General features: G+C 40.8%; 1 protein-coding gene across 1 annotated transcript in view; it reads left to right on the forward strand.

Annotated features, from left to right (window-relative positions):
* Positions 1-9,148, forward strand: part of mcc (MCC regulator of WNT signaling pathway) — a 142,553-nt gene extending 133,405 nt beyond the window's left edge. The window contains 3 exon segments of the mRNA XM_033017440.1: positions 3,594-3,691; positions 5,634-5,756; positions 7,769-9,148. Coding sequence (XP_032873331.1) covers positions 3,594-3,691; positions 5,634-5,756; positions 7,769-7,949 — 402 coding nt within the window. The 3' untranslated portion in view covers positions 7,950-9,148.
* Positions 9,149-15,874: the final 6,726 nt, after the last annotated feature.

The raw sequence follows: 15,874 nt of genomic DNA on the forward strand, positions 1-15,874 counted from the left end.
TTTGTAGGTGAGGACCAGGATTTTGTAGGTGATCCGGTGGGAGATGGGAAGCCAGTGAAGTTGTTTGAGGACTGGAGTGATGTGATGCCAGGATTTGGTGTGGGTGATGAGTCGGGCGGCTGCGTTCTGGACCAGTTGGAGTCGGTTGATGTAGGTGGAGCTGATGCCAAGGAGAAGTGAGTTGCAATAGTCCAGTCGGGAGGAGATGAAGGCATGGATGAGTCTTTCAGTAGCGGGCGGTGTGAGAGAGGGTCTGAGTTTGGCGATGTTGCGGAGATGAAAGAAGGAGGTTTTAATGACATGGCGGATGTGAGGCTCAAGGGAGAGGGTGGAATCAAAGATCACGCCAAGGTTGCGGGCCTGGGGAGATGGGGAGACAGTGGTGCCGTCGATGGTGAGAGTGGGGTTATTGATTTTGCTGAGTGTGGCTTTGGAGCCTATGAGGAGGAATTCTGTCTTAACGCTGTTGAGTTTGAGGAAATTATGTTGCATCCAGGTTTTTATAGCTGACAAACAGGAGTTGATATGGGAGAGGTGGGGGGGGGGGTTGTGGGGGGATTTGGTGGCAAGGTAAATCTGGGTGTCATCAGCGTAACAGTGGAAGTCCAGATTGAAGTGGCAGAGTATCTGACCAAGGGGGAGGATGTAGATGATGAAGAGGAGGGGGCCGAGTACGGAGGCATATGATATGCTTGCCTTTATTAGTCGGGGCATTAAGTGTAAGAGTCAGGAAGTCATGATGCAGCTTTCTAGGACCTTTGTTAGGTTGCATTTGGAGTATTGTACGCAGTTCTGGTCACCCGAAACAGGAAGGACGTGGAGGCGTTGGAGAGGGCGCAGAGGAGTTTTGCCAGAATTATGCCTGAATTGGAAGGTATTAGTTGCAAGGAGAGGTTGGACAGACATGGATTGTTTTCTCTGGAATGCCAGAGGCTGAGGAGATACCTGACAGAAGTATATAAAATTATGAGACATAGGTAGGGTACATAGTCAAAGCCTTTTTTCCAGGATGGAAAAATCAAATACTAGAGGGCATAGCTTTAAGGTGAGAGGGGCAAAGTTTAAATGAGATGTGCTGGGTACGTTTTTTATGCCGAGGATGGTAAGTGCCTGGAACTCACAGCTGAGAGCGGTGGTGGAGGCACATATGGTAGTGGCATTTAAGAGACTTTGGGAAAGGCATATGGATATTTAGGGGAATGGAGGGATATGGATTATGTGCAGGCCGATAAGAGATGGTCTTGGCATCATGTTTGGCACAGACATTGTAGGCCAAAGGGCCTATTCCTGTGCTGTACTGTTCCATGTAATCTTGGTATGTTTAGTTTAGTTTAGAGATGCAGCATAGAAACAGGCCCTTCGGCCCACCGGGTCCATGCCGACCAGCGATCCCTGCATATTAGCACTATCTACACACACTAGGGACAATTTTTACATTTACCAAGCCAATTAACCTACAAACCTGTACGTCTTTGGAGTGTGGGAAGAAACCAAAGATCTCAGGGAAAACCCACACAGGTCACAAGGAGAGCGTACGAACTCCATATAGACAGCACCCATAGTCGGGATCGAACCCGGGTCTCCGGCGCTCCATTTGCTGTAAGGCAGCAACTCTACCGCTGTGCCACCGTGACCGTATGTAGTCTGTTCTTGGTAGTAAGTTAAACCATCAGACTGTCCGGCATTCTGAGAACCTATAAGAGTGCTTATTTTCCGATACATATTTATAATTCCTTGACACTATCATTTCATTACAGTCTTAGCTGTGAATGACGATGAAACTTGCATACGGTTGCAGGCTGATAAAGGGGTCACCTGTCTATATCACACCTGAGGATTTGAAACACCTTTTTAAAAGAAGTTCTTAGGATGTTCTTTTCTGACCTCTGCTGTATAATTCATGACCTTATTGTGGATATCCAATTTCAATTCCAGCTGAATTTCTAACCTTAAGCAAACAGCAGCATCAGCATAGATACAAAACTGGTACAGAATTGAAAATTGGAAAGTTGAAGTATGGATGTATTTAGGATAGGAGGTAGATGCATAGTGTTCTTTCACATGGTTCAATAGTTGGACCACAGCTGTTGATACACTGGCAACGATGTTGTTGCTCTCGTTGACTCCTCATATTCCCATCATCCTGAACTTACTTGACTTTTCCGTTTGGGTTGCCTGAGGTAATCATGGAGCCGATTGGTGCACGTACTCGAATGGCGATGCAAACAGACTCTATTAGCTGTCAGCTGTTAAACCTGATAATGTTACATTAAAAAAATAACATGAAACATTAAAAGATTGTGTCATTAAACTTGTGTGGGAGGAACGGGGGAGGGGGGGGGGGGGTGGGGTGTGGAGAGATTCACCTAAAATGCATAGAAACACCAAATAATTAAAATATTACTGAGGGCGGGTCTTATTGAACCCCGCCGAATAATGAAAAGCCTAGATATGGAGAGGATGTTTCCAGTAATGGTAGGAAAAAATACAGATGGAGTTTAATCCAGTTTCCAACTTCAAGTAGTTTCCAGTAATGTTTTCAGTAGTGGGAGAGTCTTGGACCAGAGGGCACACTCAGAATAAAAGGTCATGCCTTGGAGATTAGGAGGAATTTCTTAAAACAGACGGTGGCAAATCTGGAATTCCTTGCCACAGATGCTTTGGAAGCCAGGTCATTGGGTATTGTTAAAGTGAAGAATGATAGGTTCTTGATTGGTAAGGGTGTCAGGTTATGGGGAGAAGGCAGGAGAATAGTGTTGAGAGGGAAAAATAGATCAGCAATGATCGAATAGTGGAGCAGACTCGATGGGCTGAATGGCCTCATTCCGCTGCTATGTCATATGGAACAAAGTAAACCAAAAGATAATTATATTCTTCCAGTTCTTCCTGGAGCCATCAAATCACCATTCAAATTCATGTACTCGTAAATTCTGCACCAGGTCTAACTTGGGAATCGTTCCAAAAGCAGATTCTCGTGATATAAACACTGAAGAAACTTGGCAAGTTCCTGCTACACTTTTAGATTCCTGGTGAAGAAATAGCTTTCAGAACTTAATCAGCAATATCAAAATTTCCACTTTAATGTATGGATAAATGCCAGAAGTACTTTGCAGCACTGCCAGTAACCCAGGCAAATTCCAGGCCATTAACATGCATGTCATGGTAAGGGTTATTTCAGTGGGCCCAGTTAATATCAAGCAATCATGAATCAGGTTTGGAATACGATAGTTTACTTGAACTGATCTAAAAGATTCTGTCAGTTGTATAACCTTGATTGCAATACTAATTCATCAAACAATTGCATTGTGTGATCTATTGAAGGTATTGCCACTCTCCCAAGGTAAAATATCTATTAACCTACTGCAATAAAAATTGATTTGATAGTGCATGAAACATGTTAAGACCCATAAGCAGTTGGTAACTTTTGATTGTCTGTTAATCTTTTCATGTGGAACAGTTGTCCACCTTGTTTGTTGATTTGTTACATCTTGAATTTTGATACATGTGAATTTGATTTAATTAATTCATCATTTATATCCCAAAGATAGCATAATTGCTGCTTAATTTCTTGTATTTTTAAAAAAATATTTCAGGACTGTAGTGATGAAGTAACACATCCTGATTCACTGACTGACCTCAGAACATGTAATGATAGTGAACTTGCAGTTGAACTAACAAATGGATTGAGGCGGTGAGTGGTGTTTTCATGCTTCATTTCAGAAATTGTAAACCATGTATGCACATTTTATATTAACAACACTGCGTACATTTCAGTCTTGTCATGAGCTAATTCTATCATTGTAAAATGAACTGTCACCAATATTCTTTGTTGTTCTTGACACTGTAAGTGTATTTTAACAAAACACTTGACAAGGTACTTGCATGATAGAGTAGTCTGGAAGGTTGGATCACATGGGATCCAGGGTGATATAGCAAATTGGATATAGAAGTGGCTTGAAGGAAAGAGAGAGAGAAAGAAAAAAGAAAAACCAGGGTGGGTTTTGCACAGTAGATGGTAGGGTCTTGAGACCAAAGGGTACAAATGAAGCTCCCTGAAAGTGGCGGCGCAGATAGACAAGATGGTGAAGAAGGTATTTGGCATGCTTGCTTTCATTGATCAGTGCATGAGAACAGGAGTTATGACCATAATGTAACAACTGTACGAGATATTGGTAGTGCTACATTTGGAGCACTCTGTACAGTTCTGGTCGCCCTGCTATAGGAAGGATGTCATTAAACTGGAAAGGGTACATGAAAGATTGAGGATGTTACCAATTCTTGAAAGTTTGAGTTATAATGACAGGCTGAATCTTTTCCCTGGAACATAGTAGATTGGGGAGGCGGGGGGGCGGTTAACATTATGGAGAAATATAAATTGGGCATAGATTAGGTGAATAGCTGCAATCTTTTCCCCATGATGAAGGATTTGAGAGAAAAAGACCCAAGGAGTGAAGATACATAACATTTTTGAAAACTTATGAACAGTTTGAAAGCAAGATTCTGGGGCATTCATTAAATCAGAGCATGAGCACAAAGCAGTACAATAAAAAGTATAATGAAGCGTCCTGACCCAAAACATCACCTATCCATGTGCACCAGAAATGTTGCCTAACTCACTGAGTTACTCCAGCACTTGGTGCTCTCAGTAAAACAAAGGCGTTGTGCAAGGCAGTTGTACATCCCTGAAGGCCTGTATTATGGGTTGTTTTTTCTTTCCTTATCCTTGGATAAGTACAGTGTTACATAGAAACATAGAAAATAGGTGCAGGAGTAGGCCATTCGGCCCTTCGAGCCTGCACCGCCATTCAATATGATCATGGCTGATCATCCAACTCAGTATCCCGTACCTGCCTTCTCTCCATACCCCCTGATCCCTTTAGCCACAAGAGCCACATCTAACTCCCTCTTAAATATAGCCAATGAACTGGCCTCAACTACCTTCTGTGGCAGAGAATTCCACAGATTTACCACTCACTGTGTAAAAAATGTTTTTCTCATCTCGGTCCTAAAAGACTTTCCCCTTATCCTTAAACTGTGACCCCTAGTTCTGGGCTTCCCCAACATCGGGAACAATCTTCCTGTATCTAGCCTTCCATAGTTAAAACCCAATCTTATGTCTTCACCAGATGTTAGCTGTGACTTGAAACTGTTATTTTGAGAAAAGATCCAAGATGCTGAACTATTTCCACTAAAAGAGACCAATAACATTTAACAGATTTAAAACAGCATTTTGGGTGAACGGAAAATCATTTTCTTTAATTGAATAATATAATTTTTTCTATGAACGTTTTAGAATATGGAGTACTCTATACAAAGAATGTTTGAAAGGGTGGATAACTATTTGAAGCAAGTAAGAATGAGGATTATATAGAGGAGAAAAAAGTGGGATTAATGTTGGATTGTTGTAAAACAATACACACAACTTTCATACTGAAAACATGCAGAATACTTCATTACTAGTTTTTACAAGTCATACCCAGAGACCATATTAAAGAGGAAATTAGATTAACATGAGGAAAAGTAGTAATAGAATTGGAGGAAAGAACAAGAATAAGAGGCTTACAACTTGGGTATGATGATTTTTTTCTATACTGCAATGTATTATTTTATTCTATCTTATTTGACAAATACAGAGAGAAAAAACTGAAGTGTCGTGTGCAGGAATTGGTAACTGCTTTAGAAAGAATGGCAAAAAGCAGTGAAGTGCGTCATCAACAGTCTGCTGAATTTGTTAATGATCTCAAACGAGCAAACAGGTTTGTGATGTGAAATTGCTGTATTGAATGTCATCAGAAATCTGCTTTAACGTAGAAACTTAGAAAATAGGTGCAGGGATAGGCCATTTGGCCCTTCGAGCTAGCACCCCCATTCAATATGATCATGGCTGATCATCCAAAATCAGTACCCTGTTCCTGCTTGATTCCGTTAGCCCTAAGAGCCACATCCAACACTGTTTAAATGGAATTGATCAAATAAGAAGTTTAAATAATAACCATTATTTAAATAGGTATAATGATAGGTTACTTTTCCTTTATTAACAAATTGGGACTATTTTTCATCTTTTGCTTTGGGAAGATATAAGTAAGCAAATTTGAGTATTTTTATTATAGTGTGTCTTTCTTCAAATTTGCAAGCATCTGTTCCAAGTCATCTTTTTGTTTAGTTTAGAAATACAGTGTGGAAACAGGCCCTTCGGCCCATCGAGTCTGCACCAACCAGCGATCCCCATACACTAGCACTATCCTACATAATAGGGATAATTTACAATTTACCAAAGCCAAATTAACCTACAAACCTGTACGTCTGTGGCGTTTGGGAGGCAATTGGAACATCCATTCTCCCATGCACTCACTGGGAGAATGTACAAACTCCGTACAGACAGCACCCATAGTCAGGTTTGAACCCGGATCCCTACCGCTGCTCCACCGTGCCGCCCCTATGCATACAATGCATCAACTATGCATACAAGTAGCAAACAACTGTGTTGGAAAAACTCAGCTGGTCAGGCAGCATCGGTGAAGGGAATGGACAAGAGACATTTCGGGTTGGGATTCTACTTCAGTCAGAAGAAGGGTCCTGACCTGAAATGTCATCTCTCCATTCCCTCCACAGATGCTGCCTGACCCGCTGAGTTCCTCCTGCACTGAGTTTTTGCTCAAAATTCCCAAATCTGTAGCTTGTGTGTCCATGCATATTTGGAGTGCTGGATCAGTTATATTATACTAATGTCTTAATTAGGACCGATAAGTTGTAACAGGCATGCTCCTCAAGCTCATCCCATGTACTAGTCGTAGAGCCTACCTGTCCAGTCATCCTCCAAATCTCTCTTCTATGCTGTTTCACGGTGTGGAATGGTCTGCGGGCACCAATTGGACCTCAGTGTATCATGAGGCTGAGATTCTACCCTCCCCTGCACACCCCCACGGAATGCATTTAAATGTTTTTGAGCATTAGATGCATTTCAGGGCAAATTCAAAATACTGTAACTAATTCTAAAATGATTTTGAGTATTAAATGTTCTTAAATTATGCAAATTAATTGCAAATATTAAGTTTAGTTACAGATTAAAGAAAAACACTTGCCTGTTTTTATCTTTTCAAGTGAGGTAGAAAAGAGCTGCATAAATCCAGTCTCTTAGCTCAATATATTTGTGCTTATATCAGAAATCTGTGCTGATCTTAATGGGAGAGTAGGAGGTCTGAAGATCAGGCATTTGACAGGCAAACAAGTACCAGGGAATACATTTTATCCATATGTCATGTTTATTTCAGTGTTTTTGTGGACAGGGCTTGTTCTGTAACTACCCCTTCTTCTCCCCCCCCCCCCCCCCCCCCCCCCCCCCCCCTAAATCCCTGGTGGAAGGTTCGACTGATGCCCAGGACCTCAGCAGGAACAATTGAGCTAACATTGAATCAAGTGTTCCTGCTGGGGTAGCTGTATGAGCTTAGTATCAGTTCATTTCAACCACAGCTTCTGGGACACTTGCCAGTTTTCTTCGGAGATGTTGCTTGAATTGTAGATTTTTTCCCATAAATTTATCTTTGTAATTACAACATGCAGAAAGGAATCCCTTAAGGACCATTAACCACATTTTAAAGAAATTATTCACACTTGGCACCAAGATTTATTGCTTCACTTGTATAGCCTATTGTAATGTAATCTGCCTATGGGTGTGCAAGAAAAAATGCTGACATAAAATCCATGCATAAATCTTATGAAGTCATCTAACAATGTTTTGGTTATACTTATTCATTGTTGACTCTTGCAGTAACTTAGTAGCAGCGTATGAGAAAGCCAAGAAGAAACATCAAAACAAACTGAAGAAACTGGAAGCACAAATGATGGCCATGGTTGAGAGACATGAGACACAAGTGAGAATGCTAAAGCAGCGAATTGCACTGCTTGAGGAAGAAAACTCTAGACCTCAAACAAATGAGACATCGCTTTAAAAAAATGTTGTGGATGCTGTAAATTATTTACTGCATTTATTCAGAAGACATCGATATGAAGATGGAAATGTTGGCACATTTCTTACATTGATGTGAATTTAGCAGCTGTCACATACAAAACACCAGCATAATATTTATGGAGGAACAGGATTTTCTATAAAATGTCACACGTGGCATTTAACACCAATAAATCACTTCCTAGCTGTGCCTGCAAACACTTTTGAACAATGTTTGCATCTTGAAGAGAAACATCCATTTCTTAATGTCTGAACATGGCAAATAGACATCGATAATTTTCTTTGAAAACAGCTTGTTTTATCATTTTGTACCAAAAAAGCCAAATAATTGTATAACAGGAATTTAAGCATTTCATGGTTGCTCCTTCCTCTTTTTCAGTTGTTATTGTTGCATTCAGATTTATGAAAATTACATGCTGCTTCAAAAAAAGCTATCCTAATCATACAATGAGAAGGTTTGTGTTGCAACTATCAAGATTGACATCCTTTGAAATAATTCCTATGGTGAAGACTGGAAGTGACTGTATCATGTGATATTGATACAAAACTACAAGCATGGTAAATTAACTGAAAACTTGAGATTCAGATATCCACATTTTGAATTAAAATAACTTGAGACTGCCCGAAATGGATTATGACAGACCAAATTGATTTTATTAATACACATTTTAATTCAATGGCCCTCTCAAGATGTATATTTAACAATACAAGTGAAAATAAGCAGTTGGCTCTTTTCCTTTGGGGAACCATTTACTTACCTACCCTTTCTATCATAATCATATACTTTCTATTCATTTACCAGTATTTTTCTTGTTTCTACTGGGTTAGTTACAAGAGTTTTTCTTTCGCAAACAATTACCATTGATAGCACATTGAGGATATATTTTTCTTGCTGAGTAAGAAAATGTGGTTAACGCCTCAAATGGTTCATCTCAAATGCTGCTTGTGGAATTTCTATCAGCCAGGATATTAATTGTGCAGATAAGATAAACAATCCAATAGATCTCTGTACCTTTATTGACTATTGCACAGGACCAGGAGATTGTTGTTCCCATTAATGAATATTCAACGCTGTGACACAAACAGGATGCATTTGGATTACTTTTGATCAAAATCTACTGATCTTTGTAGAGTATCTTCAAAAATATTAAAACTGTTGCACTGCATACCTCCTTTCCTAAATACGTCAAGAGTCAAGTCAAGGGTGTTTTATTGTCATATGAACCAGATAGGAAAATGAAATTCTTGCTTGCTCCAGCACAACATAATATGTAAACATAGTACATAACGGGAAAAGAAAAAAAGTTCAGTGTGTGTATACACATGCACACATACTCAATCTCAATAAATAACAAATATAGTGCAATAATATTGATTGCTTCTTGCAGTTCAGAGCTTATTTGTTATCGTGTTTAATAGCCTGATGGCTGTTGGGAAGAAGCTGTTCCTGAACCTGGACGTTATAGTTTTCAGACTCCTGTACCTTCTTCCCGATGGCAATGGTGAAATGAGAGTTTGGCCAGGATGGTGTGGGTTTTTGATGATGTTGGCTGCCTTTTTGAGGCAGCGACTTCGATAGATCCCATCGATGGTGGGGAGGTCAAAGTCGGTGATGGACTGGGCAGTGGTCGCAACTTTTTGCAGTCTTTTCTGATCCTGGACGTCCAAGTTGCCGAACCAGGCCACGAGGCAACCAGTCAGTATGCTCTCTACTGTGCACCTGTAGAAGTTCGGGAGAATCCTCTTTGACATGCTGAATCTACGTAATCTTCTCAGGAAGTAGAGTTGTTGATGTGCCTTGTTTAGAATTGCATCAGTGTGCTAGGTCCAGGAAAGATCTTTGGACATATGCAAGCCCAGGAATTTGAAGTTTTTGACCCTCTCCACCATCGTCCCATTGATGTAAACAGGATTGTGGGTCCTCCTTCCCCTACCAAAGTCCACAATCAGTTCCTTGGTCTTACTCATGTTGAGAGCCAGGTTGTTGTGCTGGCACTATTTGGTCAATCAGTTGATCTCACTTCCATACTCTGACTCCTCACCGTCTGTGATTCGTCCAACAACAGTGGTGTCATCGGCGAACTGGATGATGGAGTTTGCACTATGTCCGGCTACGTGGTCATGGGTATAGAGTGAGTACAGCAGGGGGCTGAGCATGCAGCTTTGAGGTGCTCCCGTACAGATTATTACTGAGGATGAAGTGTTTCTGCCAATTCGAACTGACTGTGGTTTGTGGATAAGGAAGTCGAGGATCCAATTACAGAGGGATGCACAGAGACCCAGTTCTGTGAGCTTGGTAACCAGCTTTTTTTTTAATCAAAAATATTTATTCAAACATTAAAATAGTATTTACAACACAATAAAACAAAACAGATCCCACCACCATAGTACAAGCCAAAACAAATATACCAAGTAAACTACTAAAGCTGTATATTATAATTCTTGTCCAGGATACACTCAACACCCCCTCGGTGCCCTCGAAAACCCCCAGGGTGCCCGTGGATAGTGCGTAGTCCCTCTCCAGTACCGCCCGGGCGCAGACGTAACCACGGAAAAGGGGCAGGCAGCTGGCTCAGGCATGGTAACCAGCTTAGAGGGGATGATGGTATTGAACGTCGAGCTGTAGTCTATAAACAACAGCCTGATGTAAGTGTTTTTATTGTCCAAGTGATCCAATGCGGAGTGGAGAGCCAGTGAGATCACATCCTCTGTTGACCTGTTGTGGCGGTAGGCGAACTGTAGTGGGTCTAGGTTCTTGTCGAGGTAGGAGTTGATATGCCCCATAACCAACCTCTCAAAGCACTTCATCACCACAGACGTTAGTGCTACTGGTCGATAGGCATTGAGGCACATCACCTTACTCTTCTTGGGCACCGGTATTATAGATCCCCTCTTAAAGCAGGTGGGAATCTCAGACCTCAGAAGTGAAAGGCTGAAAATATCCGCAAATACACCCGCCACTTGGTCTGCACAGATCATTCCTAAGATTAGGAATTGAATAAATACATTATTTTATAATTTTTGATCATCCAAAGTATTTTACAGACAAATAGTACTTTTGCTGTCACTGGTGTATCCCAAAAAATGCATAACCCAGTGTATACTCATTAAAGTACCACAAATAGGAATGATTGAGTCATTTGTTTCAGATAATCTAGACGGGGTGAATAGATAAGATACTTTCTCTCTTTTTCGATACCCTGTTTGTTTCTCGGTTGTGCCTTTTGATTTCAAATACCCAGGATTGAAAAGAACTTCCAAAAATATGAACATAACTTTTGACATTTGCACGATTTTTCTTAGCTTCTCAATCCTCGTCATTCAGAAATATTACATTTTTTTATATCAGTTGAACAAGTTATGAAATGTATGTCACACTATAGTGTGTTCAGCTGAAAAATATATGTTACAAGTTTGTGTATGCATCTCTTTACACCCCAATGCAGACTTGTGATTTTGCCTTAATATGAGGCAATATCAATATTATGATATAAAACTTCAAACTCGCATTGAAGACATACAATTTTAAACTCCTCATTTAAGCAATAAATTTGTAAAGTTCTTCACGTTAAATATTCTCTTTGCAAATAACTTGTAATTCTTTTCAAATAAAATTGAGTCTCTATTTTGTCTTGTCTTAAAATTAAACGTAAATTTAAAGCAATATTAGAATTATTGGACAGGAAGTGGAACTTTTTAATCTCATTGAGAAACCTCATAGTGAATTCAGATCGATTAGATGTTGAATGGGGCCAAATGTTTTTTGCTTTATTTGTTTTTTTTATTGAACAATCCAAATGATCAGTGTTATATGGAAAAGCCTATTTGAAAAATCACCTAGAGGTGAATGCACATAACAGAAGTTCTCAGTTTTCATTTCAATGTAATAATTGTCCAAAATGTTTTAATATGTTTGAAGATATTTTTTTTAGAAAATATTTTAATTATTTATAAATTACTGCAAAATTTGATTTATTTATACTAAAAATAGAATGTGTTAACAGCACAGGAAATGTATTTCCCTGAGCAAAATTCATATTTCTCATTTAACTTTTTCAATTTGCATATAGAAGGCATTTACTGCTCTCCAAAAATATTAGATGCCAAGAAATGAGGTAGAGCAAAGTAAATTCCATCTTTTATTTTATATGTTGAATGTATGTTACTGCCCTTTATCATTTTTCATTGGAGCGACATTTCATAACTATCTGTTCCCAGTCTGCTTCTCATCAGGCAAGAAAATATGAAACAAGACTAGGAGGGGGATTGAGATGTACCAATAAATTAATAAATGTCTACCCATGTTGTATTTATTATGCATTTAGTATTATCAGTTTAACAGCTTACCATTTCTCTTTGTACAACATTGTACAATTTGAAGGAGTACTTTTTTCAGATCTGGACGCAGGGCGAAATACAAAATGCCACGTCAGGATATCAAATATGTATAACACCTTGAATGACTTGGCTTTATGCATTCATTTAAATGTTTTATAACAAAATTATTTGGATTACATTTAATTGTAAAATGTCCAAATGGCTGGCATCTATAACATATTAGTTTGTTTCAATTCTGTTAGAATTAATGTGAGAACTTGAACAGCTCTAATCTTTGAAGGTATGCTGGTTTATAACTCCTATTGTCTGTTTATATTTTTAGTTTTCTTAGTTTCTGTAAAATGTAAAACAATTTGTTTTATATAGAATTGTATAAACTCTGCATTTATTTATATGAAGAGACATTTATAATACTTGTTATTTTGCAAAAAAAACCTTGTATCTAGAATAAATACTTTTAATAACATCTTATGGTGTTAGTGATTTAACAATGTTTTGAGATTCGCATACATCTTTTGGATTATTGATTGCTAATAGGCACACCAGCACATGCACTGTGGATTTGGCTGGTGATGTACAGATCTGCATTCAAACTGGATTTCTTGCATTCAGATTCCATTGTGGAATTTTGTGAAATTGCATTCAGTTAGTTAAAAATCAAACTTTATTTTTTAAAGTTTGTAATAGGAGGCTCCCCTCGGTCATGACTGACCATGGGTGATGCATCCTAGTTTGCTGGTGATGTGTGGTCGGATGTAAGCCTGGGCGATGTCATTTGGAGGACAGGCTGTTGCCCAAGCAGCACGTCCCACCTCTCCACGTCGCTGATCGATCCAAAGGAATAGCAGGGCCATTACAGTTTGGCACCAGCGCCGTCGCAAAAGCTGCCAGAGCGAGGTTGTAGACAATGACGAACTGCCTTAGGGGCTCCGACACCGGATTTTCTTGAGGTTTACTAAAGAAGCCTTTTCCATGACTGGATATGGCCACAAGGCAGGCTGATGAGCCCCATCTGCCCGAGACTCATGGGGGCGGGAGCGTCTACCTTCCCGTGCAGGTCTATAGCACCTGCCCACTGCCTATAAGTTGTAATGGTGACCATATATTCACTCCATTTTTATTTCAACACTAGACCAGGTGCGGACCCGTTGGGCCCCGTCCCCCAAGGCAATATACTACCACTGACCCATAGCCCCCAACTGCGCAGGAGCGGGCGAGGGGTTCTCGTTGTGATGCCAGAGATCCCCATTGTGACGCGAGTCACAGCAACCTTCCCCCAACTGCGCCTCGCCATCCCTCTTCCAACCCCTAACCTCCATTCTCCCTCAATCCTCCCACTCTCCCTCCCCAGGATCTCTAGGGTCCCGCTCCTCTCCCTCCCTGCGGGCCCAGAGCCAGCCCCAGTGTCAGCGCCCAGGCCCCGGATCCCCGGCGCGGTCTCTCCCCGCACCCAGACCCCGCTGCGCAGGCCCAGAGCAGCAGCGCGGCCGCCCCCAGACTCAGCGCCCAGGCCCCAGTGTGGCCTCTCCCCACCCTCCCTACCCCCCTCTCCCTCGATCTCCCTGCTCCCCCACTCAACTACTCCCTATCTCAACCCCCACAATGAAAATCGCGATGTTTAAAAAAAAAAAAAGACGTCCCCCAAAGAATTTTATTAAAACCTTTTTTTTTAAATCGCGATTTTTAATGTAAATGAGGTTCGCGATCCCATTGTGACGTCATTGTGAATGAAAACGGAAGAATTTGATTAAAACCTTTTTTGTAAAATCGCGATTTTTTAATGTAAATTAGATTTGGGATCCCATTGTGACGTCGCACATGGCTAACGGGCAGGGCGTGGAAAAGTGAATTTTGTAAAAGTGGGTTTTGTAAAGTTTAAAGTTCTGGTTCTGGCCCTGTTCCTCTTCACCCTGTATACTGCAGACTTCAATTATAAGTCTGACACATGCCACGTACAGAAATATTCAGATGACACAGCGATTGTGGCATGTGTCAGGAACGGGCAGGAGGAGGAATACAGGGACTTGACCAGTGCCTTTTGTGCCTGGAGTAAAGAGAACTGTTTCATCCTGAATACAACCAAGACGAAAGATGCTGGTTAACTTTGGCAGGTCCAAGCTCCCCCTTCAGCCGGTCAACGCTGCAGGGGCTGACATTGAGGTGGTGTAGACATATAAATACCTTGATAAACTGGACTGGTCTGTCAACTCTGATGCCCTCTACAAAAAAGGCCAGAGCAGACTCTTTTTCCTCAGAAGGCTGAAATCCTTCAATGTGCTTAATGATATGCTGTACATGTTTTACAATACTGTGGTTGCAAGTGTCATTTTTTACGCTGTTGTCTGTTGGGGCAACAGCATCAGTGCGAAAAACAACAACAAGCTGGACAAACTGGTAAAACGGGCTAGCTCAGTGCTGGAGGGGAGAGTGGACTCTGGGGTGGATGTGTTTGAGAGGCGTATGAGGTGCAAGGTGCAGGTCATCCTGGAAAACCCCGGGCATCCATATAACCATATAATAACCATATAACAATTACAGCACGGAAACAGGCCATCTCGACCCTTCTAGTCCGTGCAGAACATGTATTCTCCCCTAGTCCCATATACCTGCGCTCAGACCATAACCCTCCATTCCTTTCCCGTCCATATAACTATCCAATTTATTTTTAAATGATAAAAACGAACCTGCCTCCACCACCTTCACTGGAAGCTCATTCCACACAGCCACCACTCTGAGTAAAGAAGTTCCCCCTCATGTTACCCCTAAACTTCTGTTCCTTAATTCTCAAGTCATGTCCCCTTGTTTGAATCTTCCCTACTCTCAGTGGGAAAAGTTTATCCACGTCAACTCTGTCTATCCCTCTCATCATTTTAAAGACCTCTATCAAGTCCCCCCCTTAACCTTCTGCGCTCCAAAGAATAAAGCCTTAACTTGTTCAACCTTTCTATCCCCTCCATGTAATTCTGGAGAGTCAAAAGAGAATTCGGAACAACAACCGGCTCCTCTCCCTGCGCTGTAGAACCTTCAGCCCTGCAGCCATTAGATTTTATAATACGGACAGCTAGGCTGTAGGGGGATGCATTTTTGCATTTTGTTAATTATTGGTCTTTTTAAGTATTTATTGCTCTCAGGTATTGTCCACATTGTATTTTATGTATTTTCTGATTGCGTTCGTTTTGAATGAGTGGGTTTGTTGGTTGAGGGTTTTGGGACATCTGAATTTCCCTGAGGGGATCAATAAAGTATTTATTATTATTATTATTATTAAAATGTGCATAACTTGTAAATTATAACATCAATCCGAAAGAAACTTGCCACAGCACACCCCAGGACAATGGTGAGTAAGGTAGGCCAAAAATCATTGTGCTATCGTGTACCGTTTTGGCGTAGTTTCAGAATCACACACGCATGCATACAAACAAACAAGATTAGAGTTTTAGTAATATACTAGACCAAGTGGGACCCGTTTGGTCCCGTCCCCTCAACGCGCTGTTGCGCGGGGGTGGCCTGTGGCGTCACACATACTAACCACCATGCACATACACAAACCACCCCCATTGAAATTATATT

The sequence above is a fragment of the Amblyraja radiata genome, chromosome 3, assembly GCF_010909765.2.
Source record: "Amblyraja radiata isolate CabotCenter1 chromosome 3, sAmbRad1.1.pri, whole genome shotgun sequence".
Lineage (NCBI taxonomy): Eukaryota > Metazoa > Chordata > Chondrichthyes > Rajiformes > Rajidae > Amblyraja > Amblyraja radiata.